The sequence below is a fragment of the Myotis brandtii genome, unplaced genomic scaffold, assembly GCF_000412655.1.
Source record: "Myotis brandtii unplaced genomic scaffold, ASM41265v1 scaffold143, whole genome shotgun sequence".
Taxonomy (NCBI): Eukaryota; Metazoa; Chordata; class Mammalia; order Chiroptera; family Vespertilionidae; genus Myotis; species Myotis brandtii.
The window spans coordinates 3,830,232-3,842,866 of NW_005355115.1; the positions used below are offsets into that span (position 1 = coordinate 3,830,232).

Below are 12,635 nucleotides of genomic sequence, written 5' to 3' on the forward strand. Positions count from 1 at the left end.
GGGGCGCCGGGGGCAGCAGCGGCTGCGGGGGCCCGAAGGGGAAGAAGAAGAACGGAAAGAACAGAGGGAGCAAAGCCAACAACCCCCCGTATCTGCCCCCCGAGGTGAGCACCTGAGAAGTGGCGGGTTGAGTAGAAACCACTTCTTCCGGTCCCGGGACTCCGGGAAGGCGGGACGGAGAGACTTGACACCCCCTTCCGGTGTCAGGACCCCTGGGGAGAGTAGAACCCCTCCTTCCGGTCCCAGGACCCCTGGAAGGAGGGATAGAGAGACTGGCCCTCTTCTCCGGGATCAGGACCCCGGAGAGGAAGAGTGGGGAGAAGGATCCCCCTATTCTGATCTAGGTAATGCAGGAGAAGTGGGGGAGGGAGATCCCACTCCCATCCCCTTGGGGTGATCAGAATGGATGCCCAGGTTCATGCCTGTGCTGCACTGCGAGCAGGGAGACTAGTCCTGGGATGGAGAGGCAGAGTTTTCTACACTTGTTCCATGGGGAGGAGGCGAGTACCGGGGAAAAGAGCAGTATGTTCTGTCCTTATCCCTGAGTACACACACACACACACACACACACACACCCCAGAACAGTCAGTCAGGTAATCCTGCCCTTTGCCTGTCCTAGGAGGATGTGAGGGCAGCCTCCACATACCTGCTTCATCTACACCTTAAGGCAGAGAATAATGCTACTTTGTCCATCTGAGGAAAGAAGGACCCAGAAGAAGAGCCTAAACCAGTGGTTATCAAACTTTAGCACAGTATCAGAATCATCTGATTGCTGCCCCGCCCCTAGAGTTCCTGACTCCGTAGGTCAGAGGTGGGCCTGAGAATCTGCATTTACAAGTTCCTGGTTGGTTCTAATGCAGCTGGTCCTGGGGCCACACTTTGGATCATCCTTGTACCACTTTTCTGAAGCCATTCATTCTAACTTTTCATTTCCGTCAAAATGATAAAAAGGAAGGTCTTTGTTGATGAGTAAAGATCTCCCTTATACTCCATGAAATAGAGATGATAGGTGAAGGCCTATGAGAGCCTAGAGTCAGAGGGCCTTGAAGAGATGGAATGATGACAGAAAGGGAGAAAGAGAAATGGCCAAGGAGGAGGAGTGCAGAAATGCAAGACAGACAGAACCAGCAAATCTCATATCCTTTTGCACCTGAGAGGGGAAGGCTCGGGCAATAGGATACTTCTGTTGGGTCACTTAATATAGGGAAGAGGTAGAGGAGACTGGAGTGGACTCAGGATTCCACCTCAGCTTAGACATAAGAGTTAGGGCAGGTGTGGGGAACGTCCAGCTCACAAGCCGTATGAGGCCAGAGAAATCATTTGGTCTGGTCCTGCCAAGGCATTAGGGGTGAGTTAATTGACCAAATACAGCAGGCTAATTTTTAAGTTGATAATTTTGTATGGCCCTCGAATAATGCTATAAATATCCAAATGGCCCTTGGCAGAAAAAAGGTTCCCCACCCCTGGGTTAGGGGGTAGGAGATAAAAGCCACCGTGAGTCTGTCCCCTTAATTATATTTTCTGAGTTTCTTCTCTTCAGCCCCAACTTTGGAGCCCTATCCCTCTCTTATTTCAGCTCCTCTCTCATTGGGCTTGTAATGACCAGTGCTGAGTTCAGTCATTGGCCCTGGTCCAGAACCTCTTGCATTCTCTTACTCTTGATGACATCAGCTGAGAAGGGTGGGGAGGAAGGAAATGGTGTCTCCCAGACCAGTGGCAGAGAATGGCCTCAACAGCCCAGACACAGCGGAGACAGATTTCTGGGGACGGCAGTTTGAGGGCCTGAAGAGAAGGAAGGAGTGATCTTGCCTCTAGGACAGCGGTTCTCAACCTTCTGGCCCTTTAAATACAGTTCCTCATGTTGTGACCCAACCATAAGATTATTTTCGTTGCTACTTCATAACTGTAATGTTGCTACTGTTATGAATCGTAATGTAAATATCTGATATGCAGGATGGTCTTAGGCGACCCCTGTGAAAGGGTCGTTCGACCGCCAAAGGGGTCGCAACCCACAGGTTGAGAACCGCTGCTCTAGGAAGAACATGCTGCCAGTGACCAAAGCAAGGAGGGACTCAGGGTTCTGTTCCTGGCTTAGACGGGTGATTGTTCTTAGAGGCCTTTCCTTGGGAGAAGTCACATTGGGGCTGGGTAGAGGGCTTGTCTGCCAATGACCTTTGGCAGACACCTGCCTAAGCAGGTGCCACTGTGGCTTCCTGCTCTCTCAAATTAGCTATTGTCTGGGCGCCATCAGGATTCGGGGAAGTAGGGGTTGGGTCTGGACCGTATTTGGTAACCGCTTTCTGTTTCTTTTCAGGCTGAAGACGGAAACATCGAATATAAAGTGAGTCTTAGGCTGGGGAGGTGCAGGTTGTCCTTGCTGGCATGGGATGGCGATTTCTCTGAGATCCTTCCAACTTCATGATCTATAGTAATTTAGGGATGTGGTTCAGGGTAAGGGCTCTGTACCTCATTTTATTGGGGGGACTCACTGTTAGAGGGGGGCCAGGCATGAGGGGGTTTAAGTGGGAAGGGAAGGTCCTGGTCCTTACAGCAGGACAGGTGGTGAGCATGTGGGTTTGGGAGGAGCATCTCTGATTTCACCTTCTCCTGATCCCTCACCTGCCCTAAGCTGAAGCTGGTGAATCCATCCCAGTACCGCTTTGAGCACCTGGTGACACAGATGAAGTGGCGGCTCCAGGAGGGCCGTGGTGAGGCAGTCTACCAGATTGGGGTGGAGGACAATGGGCTGCTGGTGGGGCTGGCTGAGGAGGAGATGCGGGCCTCCCTCAAGACCCTGCACCGGATGGCAGAGAAGTATGCTTCCCCTCCCCCCTCCGTTCTCTCTTCCCTAACTCTGGGGAGAACCCAAATGCATCCAGTCACCTAGGGCCTTAGGGCCAAGAAGATACTTTCCTTTTGCTGCCTTCTCTTGACAAAGGGCTGAAGTGGGGAGGGCTAGTTCTGAGCTCCTCCACATTTGAACCTAGGCTTTTTTGCTTTTTGATTTAAGACTTGTTTGTTTGTTTGTTTGTTTGTTTGTTTAAAGGGATCTTTAACATGTGGATATGGGATATGGGATAGATTGGAGGGTGGTAGGAGAGAAAGTAACGCGTTGGGAGCTCTTTGGGACGTGTGGGAAGGCCATTGGTCCAGAGCCAGGATGGAAGGCTGGGGATGGGGGCGTACAAGCGAGATGTGGCAGCTTTGGCCTTGCTGTGATAGGGTTGGGGCAGACATCACTGTTCTCCGGGAGCGAGAAGTGGATTATGATAGCGACATGCCCCGAAAGATCACTGAGGTGCTGGTACGAAAGGTCCCTGACAACCAGCAGGTGAGCACACTTTTCCCTGCCTTTCACACCCATGCTCCCTGAGGACCCTGTGGTGGCAGGCTGTCTCCTGGCCTGTGACCCTGGGGCTATCCAGTTCATCATTTGGTTCCCAGGGAGCAGCACTGCCCTTGACCCAACCTTCAGTAGAGAGAGAGAAGGGATTGGAGCCCTTACCTCTGACAATTCATCCACAGTTTCTGGACCTTCGTGTGGCTGTCCTGGGGAATGTGGACTCGGGGAAGTCAACTCTGCTTGGAGTCCTGACCCAAGGAGAGCTGGACAATGGCCGGGGCCGGGCTCGGCTCAACCTGTTCCGCCACCTGCATGAGATTCAGTCTGGCCGGACCTCCAGCATCAGCTTCGAGATCCTGGGCTTTAACAGCAAGGGAGAGGTGCATGCAATCAACGGGACCCAGTGGGGCCAGACTGTGAGGATGGGAGGGTAGTGGTGAGGGACAGAGTCTGAGGGAGTGTGTGGAGACTTTTTGGAGTAGAGTAGATGAAGCCCTGAGGGCAGTGCACAAGCTCTGTCCTTAGAAAACCCATGGGGAATCAACTGAATTAAATCAGAAATGGGGCTCAGGGTTAAGAGGCAGGGTCACCCAGGGACTGGTTTAGGTCCTGGCAACTCTGAAAGGGTTGGGGAGGCTGGCAGGGGCACTGAGAGCCCTGGGCTCTGGGCCAGGTGGTGAATTACAGTGACTCACGGACGGCAGAAGAGATCTGTGAGAGCAGCTCCAAGATGATCACCTTCATCGACCTGGCCGGCCACCACAAGTACCTACACACCACCATCTTTGGCCTCACCTCTTACTGCCCTGACTGTGCCCTGCTCCTCGTTAGTGCTAACACTGGGATTGGTACGAGGCATTGGGGCAGGGATGTGGCTGGAAGGGGGTGCTGACTTTCTCCTACCCTGGGTCTCCTCCAACCTGGGAGCCAGATGAACTTTTCTCTTGTTCCCTCTCCTCCCTCCCACATCCTCACTCTTCTCTCCTGACTCCTGCCTTCCTTCTCTGAGGCAGCCGGCACAACAAGGGAACATCTGGGGCTGGCCCTGGCCCTGAAAGTGCCCTTCTTCATCGTGGTCAGCAAGGTGGACCTGTGCGCCAAGACCACAGTGGAGAGGACGGTACGCCAGCTAGAGCGGGTCCTGAAGCAGCCCGGCTGCCACAAAGTCCCCATGCTGGTCATCTCTGAGGACGATGCCGTCACCGCTGCCCAGCAGTTTGCCCAGTCACCCAAGTAAGCCTTCCTCACTCCAGAGCCGATCCACGGGGAGGCTGTCACAGGCCTGGGAACAGGGTGTCCCACCTCAGGACCAAACCAGTCTGGCTCAGTTCTGTGGTTTGCAGGTTGGGATTGTGGGAGGGTCTTTGCTAAAGGGCCGACCCTTTCCCCAAGCCAGCCTGGAGCTTTGCTGATGCCTGGGACCCTGGAGACAAAGTGCTGTGACAGGCATTCACCAACCCCCCTGGGCTCTGGATAGGTCCTTGGCTGGTTCACAGAGACAGGGCCTGAAGCTCCTGGGAAGGTTATCAGGAGGGGCCTAGCCACCCTGATAAAAGCTCCTTTCCATGAATGGGCTCTAGCCTCTGCCTCCTGTTAGAACTTTCCTCATCTGTCTATCTCATGCCTCCCTCTACAGCGTCACCCCTATCTTCACCCTGTCCAGTGTGTCTGGAGAGAGTTTGGACCTGCTCAAAGTCTTTCTGAATATCCTGCCACCGCTCACCAACAGCAAAGAGCAGGAGGAACTCATGCAGCAGCTGACAGAGTTTCAGGTAAATTGTCCACCCAAACAGGCAGTGAGCCGGGGAACTAGGAAGGACTAATTCTGGCTAAGCCCCAAGTCTGCTTAAGAGACTTAGAGATTTTGCACCTGCACAGGCCATTGATAGAATTTTCTTTGGCTTCAGGTGGATGAAATCTACACAGTACCAGAGGTGGGGACAGTTGTTGGAGGGACACTTTCCAGGTGAATTTCCTTGCTTGCTGCCCACCCCACTCAGCCCTCACATACCCAGACACTAGAAGACATCATGGTCCAAAGGAGACCCTGGACTTGAACAGAGCTTAGCTAAAAGATGTGCTTGTCTTCAGGTTAGGCTTTCACCATCAGAAGAGCTGGAGAAAGCTAGTCCAGTGGCTTGTGAGGGAAGAAACAGTATTGCTGCTCTACTGGGCATCTCCAGGCCCCTGAGGGAGAAGTGTGGGTCTTGGGCTCCAGGAAGAAAACTAGAGTGTATTCAGCTGACCTCATTTTCAAGTAGGGAAATGAGAGGGCCCTTAAGACTCTTTCCAAAGCAGAGGATGAAACCCAAGGGGCTGTCTTGCTCTTTCAGGGATCAGATGTTCAGTGTCAAACCAGCAGGTACCTCTGCCAGTCATCACTGCCTTTCCTGGTACTACCCTTCAAAATCTGAACTCTGAACTGGGGCAAGCAGCCATCTCCTCTATCTCCAAGTTAGAATTTTTTCCCTAAGTCAGAATTTAGGGTCTCTTTTCCCCTCCTGAGGGACTCACCATAGAGGGGAAAGAATGCTCTGGGTGACCCTAGCAGAGAAGTAAGTAAGGGAGCCTGGGCTGACGCTGTGCCATCCGCCCTCTGGGCTGCAGTGGGATTTGCCGTGAGGGCGACCAGCTGGTGGTGGGCCCCACGGACGATGGCTGCTTCCTGGAGCTGAGAGTATGCAGCATCCAGCGCAACCGCTCTGCCTGTCGTGTACTGCGAGCTGGTCAGGCTGCTACACTGGCCCTCGGGGACTTTGACCGTGCGCTCCTTCGAAAGGTGAGGTGGGAGGGTGGGTTGGAGAGGGGACACAAGAGAAGCACCTGTGTAAGGGGAACTCAAAGAGAACATGGTCTCTACCCCAGGAAGCTGGTTACACAGACTGTCTGTGTTTGAAAAGGGTTAGCATACTCATAAAGCACAGATCACTAATTATGAATCACTGTGGTCCAACCCAAGTGTCCAGGACCCTAGAAATACAAATCATTAGAAGGGTTAGAGGACCTGGGAAGTAGGTAAGGAGGGTTCCTCTTAAGAGGAGAGCTTTGGATATTGCCTTCTGAGGTCTTGTGTTTGAAGTCCTAGAGCAGCAGTTCTCAACCTGTGGGTCGCGACCCCTTTGGGGGTCGAATGACCCTTTCACAGGGGTCGCCTAAGATCATTGGAAAACACATATATAATTACTGTTTTTGTGATTAATCACTATGCTTTAATTATGTTCAATTTGTAACAATGAAATTGGGGGTCACCACAACATGAGGAACTGTATTAAAGGGTCGCAGCATTAGGAAGGTTGAGAACCACTGTCCTAGAGGAAGAGGAAACTTAGGGAGCTGTAAGGGTGAGAGACTAACATGAGGTCTGGGGCTGTCCTCCCCAGGGCATGGTGATGGTGAGCCCCGAGATGAACCCCACCATCTGCTCAGTGTTCGAGGCAGAAATAGTCCTACTGTTCCATGCCACCACATTCCGGCGAGGCTTCCAAGTGACAGTACACGTGGGCAATGTCCGCCAGACGGCAGTGGTGGAAAAGATCCATGCCAAGGTGAGAGGGACCCAGCTATGCACATTTTTCCAGGGAAAAGTCAGAATTCTCCTTCCAGAAAGGCCTGGCCCCAGACTCATAGAGAACTCCCTGGTCCCACCAAAGGGGCAAAGACCCATTCAGAGTGGGTAGAAGCCTGATAGGCCCCTGAGGGTGGAGAACCCAGGCTGGTAGAGAATGGGACCCGAGGCATTACCAGGGCCAGTGACCGCATATCTGCTGCAGGACAAGCTGCGGACAGGGGAGAAGGCAGTGGTACGTTTCCGCTTCCTGAAACACCCAGAGTACCTGAAGGTGGGCGCCAAGCTGCTGTTCCGGGAGGGTGTCACCAAGGGCATCGGCCATGTCACAGATGTGCAAGCCATTGCAGCGGGAGAAGCCCAGGCCAACGTGGGCTTCTGAACTCAAACAAGCCGGCACAGCTCTATTGCTGTCCCTACAATATAAGATGCCTCTGGCCATGCTGCCCCCTGTTGGCGGCTCTGTGTGTTAATAGGCTAGGGAGAGGGGTGCTCCCTGCCACCTTGCTGGAAAGGTGCCAAGCTTGGTGTGGCCAGGGAGGGAAAGCCCTGAGGGAGAAGACAGGAGAATTCAGGGCAGTGCTCAGCAGCTGTGTGTCCATCTCGTTGGCTCATCCACCCTGGAAACCCCATGACCCGTCTACGGAGGGAGCTGACCGCTGCCACCTTGGCCCCACTATCAGGACTGGCATGATTCACCGGTGTGGTCCCTGCACTTCAGGAATTGTCACAACTGGGAGTGGTCCTCGAAAACACTCCTTTTTCTATACCTCTTCTGAAGACCATGTAAGTTGCCCATCTCTACCTGACTGTGAACAGAAGACATCTACTCAGGCTCCTGGCCATCTGGTGGCCTAGGGTCTGAAGAAATGGCACAGGGACAGTGAATGGCAATGTTCCATCCTGTGCTGAGACATGCAGCCTATTCCTCAGCTTTATGGCCCTTCCCTTCTTCACTCAAGGGCCATTTCCCCCGTTTCTCCTCTCATAGGCCCCACAGGTGCTATTTGTTGAGCTGGCCCAGGCGTGGGGCTGCCAAGCTAAGGCTTGGTATACCAAAGGTCAGCTGCATGTCAATCAGTTTTGTCCCCTCTTCTGCAGTGATCTGTTGGTTTTTTGTGTTTTTTCTTCAATTGGTTTTAGAAAGAGGAAGGGAGAGAGAAACATTGATTTGTTGTTTCACTCATATATGCATTTATTATATGTGCCCAGACTGGGCATCAAACCAGAAACCATGGCATATCAGGACAATGCTCTAACCAACTGAGCTATCCGGCCAGGAGTGATCTGTTGGTTTTAATGCTGGAGCAAGCCGTATGTTTTACTTTCCCACACTGACCCACAGCTCCCGTTCCACCACCCCACCCTGCTTCCCGCTCCTACAGAAGTCCTCTTGTTTTAGTAATTTGCAGTGACCATCCCTTTCCCTCTGTTGCTGGGAACCTGGAGAGAAGGGAAAGTTGTTGCCATATTTCCTACTCTTTAGGACATGGACTCCCTCCTTTCCCTTTGTTAGTGTCCTGGGTTCCCATGGACTCAGGGATTTGTTGGTTGAGGTTTCTTTGCGTATATATATATGTACATACATATATATATTTAAATACACACACACATATATATATATTGTACAGAATAAAAATGTTTTATTGAACACACTGTGCTTATTAAACACGGGTTCAACTTCCAGAACTAGATTCCTCTCTGGGATTAGAGACAAGTGAAACCCTAACACTGCTGAACCCTGAATGGGGAAAGAGCTCTCCTAATACCTCATTCACCATTCTTCCTTTCCTCTCTCCCACCTGCGATCAGTGTTCCAGTATTGTGATCAAGTATTCTGAGCTGTTTTGCATAGTTCTTTGAGCAGAATAGAAAGCAAAACTGCTGTCTTGAGCTGAGATAGGTAACCACCTCATACTTAAACCCTTTGAATGCCAACCAATATCCTAGGAACTGTGCTAAAATTGCCAAGGCATTTTTGCTGATTTTACAGCAGTTTAGGAAAAAAATTATGAATCGCAAGTAAATGAAGTTACATATTCAAAAACTTAAGGAAACCTTTACTACATTTGTTTTCATCTTTGGCATATATTGTTTGCTGATTGTATTATAAAATACTAGTAGAAAAAAATTTGAACAAAACATATAATGTTAAAATAGAGGAACACCCTTCTCCAATATCTTCCACAAAATCATCTTCACAGCAAGAATTGACATATTTAGCAATATCATCATCACTAATAAAAGCAGACTTAGAATTGGACGCCATTTCAAAGCTTTAGGGCTACAAAATCTGAGTAACCTTCATAAAATCGTAGTACCTGTAAAAAATTAGGCATATAAATGCTAGTGGTCAGTTTTAGAACTACAAACATTCAGCATCATAAGTAATCTGCACTTAGGTGCCATCTGTCAATAAAGAGTGAACTACTAGCATCTAATAGTGACACTGCAGGAGGAGCGTGATTGCGTTCCCCGGCACTAGGGTTTAAAGAATTGGCCACTTATGGTAAGGAACTCACTACTGTGTCAGAGATTTGGAGATTAGTATGCCAGCTACTTAATGAAGAATAGAATTTAGAGACATGGTAATCTGGTCCTCGTGCTTTACCTATCAATGCAAAATAGCCTGAAGTGAGGTTTATGGAGCCTAAACTGGCTCCTTGGAGCTATGAGGGCCACCTTGCCAAACTTTAGTACCTTCCTGTTTCTGTGTTCAGAGTACCTGATTATCACAGTCTATGGGTAGAGAAATAGGGCTCAACGTTAAAATCAACTACAAAAAGCAGGGACTGCATTTTGAGCACTGAACTTGGAAAAAGAAATTTAATGATAAATGTGGCCTGAGGTCCCCAGGGGCATTCTGTCTCCAGGGTATTAAAGTGATAGCTTCCCTACCTCTCAAGCTCAGCTGCTTTTTTTGCTCACTGGTTTCACTTGTCACGAAGAAGCCTTACTGTTGAAGACCTTCCCGTTTTGGGAACTAAGAGAAGGTTTACTTCCATCTGTACAATTGCTGAGCTATACGGAAAGGTTATATTTGGCACACAAAAAAATGTTTTTGTTTTTGGGAGACAACAAAGTTATGCTCAGAGATTGACTTTTGTTTTTGCCAGCTACTTATTTAGCACAGGTTCGCTTTGGGTGTTATGATTTCAAAAGCCAGTAGCATACAATATCTCTTAATAAGCAAAGTAAAGAAATAACGTACATCAAACAAATGACAGGTTAATCACACTACCAGGAGGCACTTGGGAGGGTTATCAACCCACCAAAGAGCTGATTTCCAGCTGCCAGCATAAAAGTAAAAGTCCCATGTTGCTAGGGCACAAGGACATTAGGTAGTGGGAGGACTAAGCTGCTATGAGGATTATCACTTCTGAGATCCCTGCATGGATTGATTTTTTAATTTTATTGATTTTTAGAGAGAGGAAAAAAACATCTTTTTGTTGTTCCACTTAAGATACATTCATTGAATGTGCCCTGACTGGGGATCAAACCCACAACCTTGGTGTATTGGGACAGCGCTCTAACCCAGTGGTTGCCAACCTTTCGGACCTCACAGACCACCAGTGGTCCATGGACCACCGGTTGGCGACCGCTACTAACCAACTGAGCTACCCAGCCAGGGCAAAACCCTGCATGGGCTTAACACCACTGTGGACAAGTAGGAGCACATGTCTCAAGTGTCTTCAGAGTTCTTAGGTTAGCACAGTGGTCGGCAAACTCATTAGTCAACAGAGCCAAATATCAACAGTACAACAATTTAAATTTCTTTTGAGAGCCAAATTTTTTAAACTTAAACTATATAGGTAGGTACATTGTTATTAACTTAATTAGGGTACTCCTAAGGCTTAGGAAGAGCCACACTCAAGGGGCCAAAGAGCCGCATGTGGCTTGCAAGCTGAAGTTTGCCGACCACGGGGTTAGCGAATAGTTGTCTCACCCAAACCAAAACTCATAGTTCTCACAAACTCTCAGTATTTATAGTCTACACTTGAGGCCCAGTGCACGAAATTTGTGCACAGGTAGGGTCCCTAGGCCTGGCCAGCGATCAGGGCTTATCTGTGGGGTGATGGGGGCAGGGGAGGGGCCTCCCACTGGCACCCGCCTTGGCTGGCCTGGGGCCTGCGGGCTGGGGGCAGCTCCTGCATTGAGCGTCTGCCCCCTGGTGGTCAGTGTGCATCATAGTGACCAGCCGTTCTGCTGTTTGGTCGATTTGCATATTAGGCTTTTATTATATAGGATATCCCCTTACCATTGTTGCTTCTCCACATGTTCCTATTCGTAAGCCCCCAGCAGGACCCCCCCAGTTGGGCTTCTGACTGCTTATCAACAACAGATGCAGAATGATCACATCCTGGCATAATTCATCCTTATATCAAAGCAACTTTTTAAAACTTGTCATAAACACCTGAATTAAAACAATTTCACTTAGGTCATAAGTGGATTTGAAATATTAAACCTATACACAAATCACCTGTTAAAGAACAAAAATGCTTTTTTTTAATTAATTTTTTTTTAACTTTTCCTGGATTGAGAAAGGAAATTTTGGAAAATCATCTCAGTACTCAATGAGACATATTCAGGAACTAGTGAGCCACTCTGCTATGTCAATGGGACATGCAGGATAAAAAGGTACATAAAGCAGCTCTCTACCCCCCCGCCCCCAAGTAGTATGTATATTTTGATTGTTCCAGTTCTAGTAACTATCTAAAATTTTTTACTATGTTTCATTTAGTGAATATCAAGCATCTATTATGTGCAAGACACTGAAGAATTCTTACCTCCAAGAAACTGCAGATCTAGTAGGGAAAGGACCATGTACACAGTGAATACTGTCTTTTATTAGATATTTAACTGCAATAAAAAAAGGAAACTATTTTTGGAGGAAGAAATTTTCTGTTAGACCTAGTGGTTTTCAAATGTTTTCCCCCATCTTCAAAGTAAATACAGATCCCCAGTTTATAAGATTAAAAAGCAGTTGGTTTGAGTGTATGTGTGGGAGGGGGGATATGTACACCATTCTCCCTACTTCTCCACTATCCCCACCACCAAACGCAATTCTTCAGTTTTTTATATATTTTTTATTGTTGATAGTATTACAGATATCTCCCATTCCCCCACCCCTTTCCGTCTTCTCTCCCATCCCCACCCCCAATGTCTTCACTACCCTTCATCTTCAGTTTTATTCAAGGTTCCCCCATATCAGAAAAGCTGACTTTCCACATATAAGAACAGAGCTAAGAATACAGTACTATAAACATGGACAAGTGCAAAAAAGCTACAATTGAAAACCCTTAAGCTAAATAGTCACTCTAGTAGGAAAGAGATGAACACACCAGTGACCCTGAAGGCCCAAGTACTTACCCCTTAAATTTGTACTTTAGAATTTAAGTAAATGCTCTCTACAAACCTGGCTGGTTGTTGGTATCTTCTAGATCAGTACTTCTCAAACTTTAAGATACAGCCTGAGGAATCTTGTTAATATACAGATTCTGATTCAGTTGAGGTGGGGTGAGGCTGAGATGATTTTAACAAGTCCCCTGCCCTAGCCGGCTTGGCTCAGTGGATAGAGCGTCAGCCTGCGGACTGAAGGGTCCCAGGTTCGATTCTGACCAAGGGCACATGCCTGAGTTGCAGGCTTGATCCCCGGTAGGGGGTGTGCAGGAGGCAGCTGATCAAGGATTCTCTCTCATCATTGATGTTTCTATCTCTTTCTCTCTC

General features: G+C 48.8%; 1 protein-coding gene across 3 annotated transcripts in view; it reads left to right on the forward strand.

The window, feature by feature from the left end:
* The window catches only part of GTPBP2 (GTP binding protein 2), a 40,328-nt gene that overhangs the window by 1,611 nt on the left and 26,082 nt on the right, over positions 1–12,635 (forward strand). Inside the window, exons 1-12 of one of the 3 annotated variants that reach the window (XM_014535381.1) lie at positions 7–104; positions 2,315–2,341; positions 2,630–2,814; positions 3,223–3,331; positions 3,526–3,723; positions 4,017–4,191; positions 4,357–4,576; positions 4,980–5,115; positions 5,251–5,309; positions 5,951–6,122; positions 6,724–6,888; positions 7,114–7,936. In XM_014535381.1, the coding sequence (XP_014390867.1) occupies positions 2,681–2,814; positions 3,223–3,331; positions 3,526–3,723; positions 4,017–4,191; positions 4,357–4,576; positions 4,980–5,115; positions 5,251–5,309; positions 5,951–6,122; positions 6,724–6,888; positions 7,114–7,290 (1,545 nt within the window). In that variant the 5' untranslated portion in view covers positions 7–104; positions 2,315–2,341; positions 2,630–2,680 and the 3' untranslated portion in view covers positions 7,291–7,936. Of the gene's footprint in view, positions 1–6; positions 105–2,314; positions 2,342–2,629; positions 2,815–3,222; positions 3,332–3,525; positions 3,724–4,016; positions 4,192–4,356; positions 4,577–4,979; positions 5,116–5,250; positions 5,310–5,950; positions 6,123–6,723; positions 6,889–7,113; positions 7,937–12,635 lie in introns of those variants that run through there. The other 2 variants (XM_005860971.2, XM_014535380.1) reach the window with 2 other exon arrangements.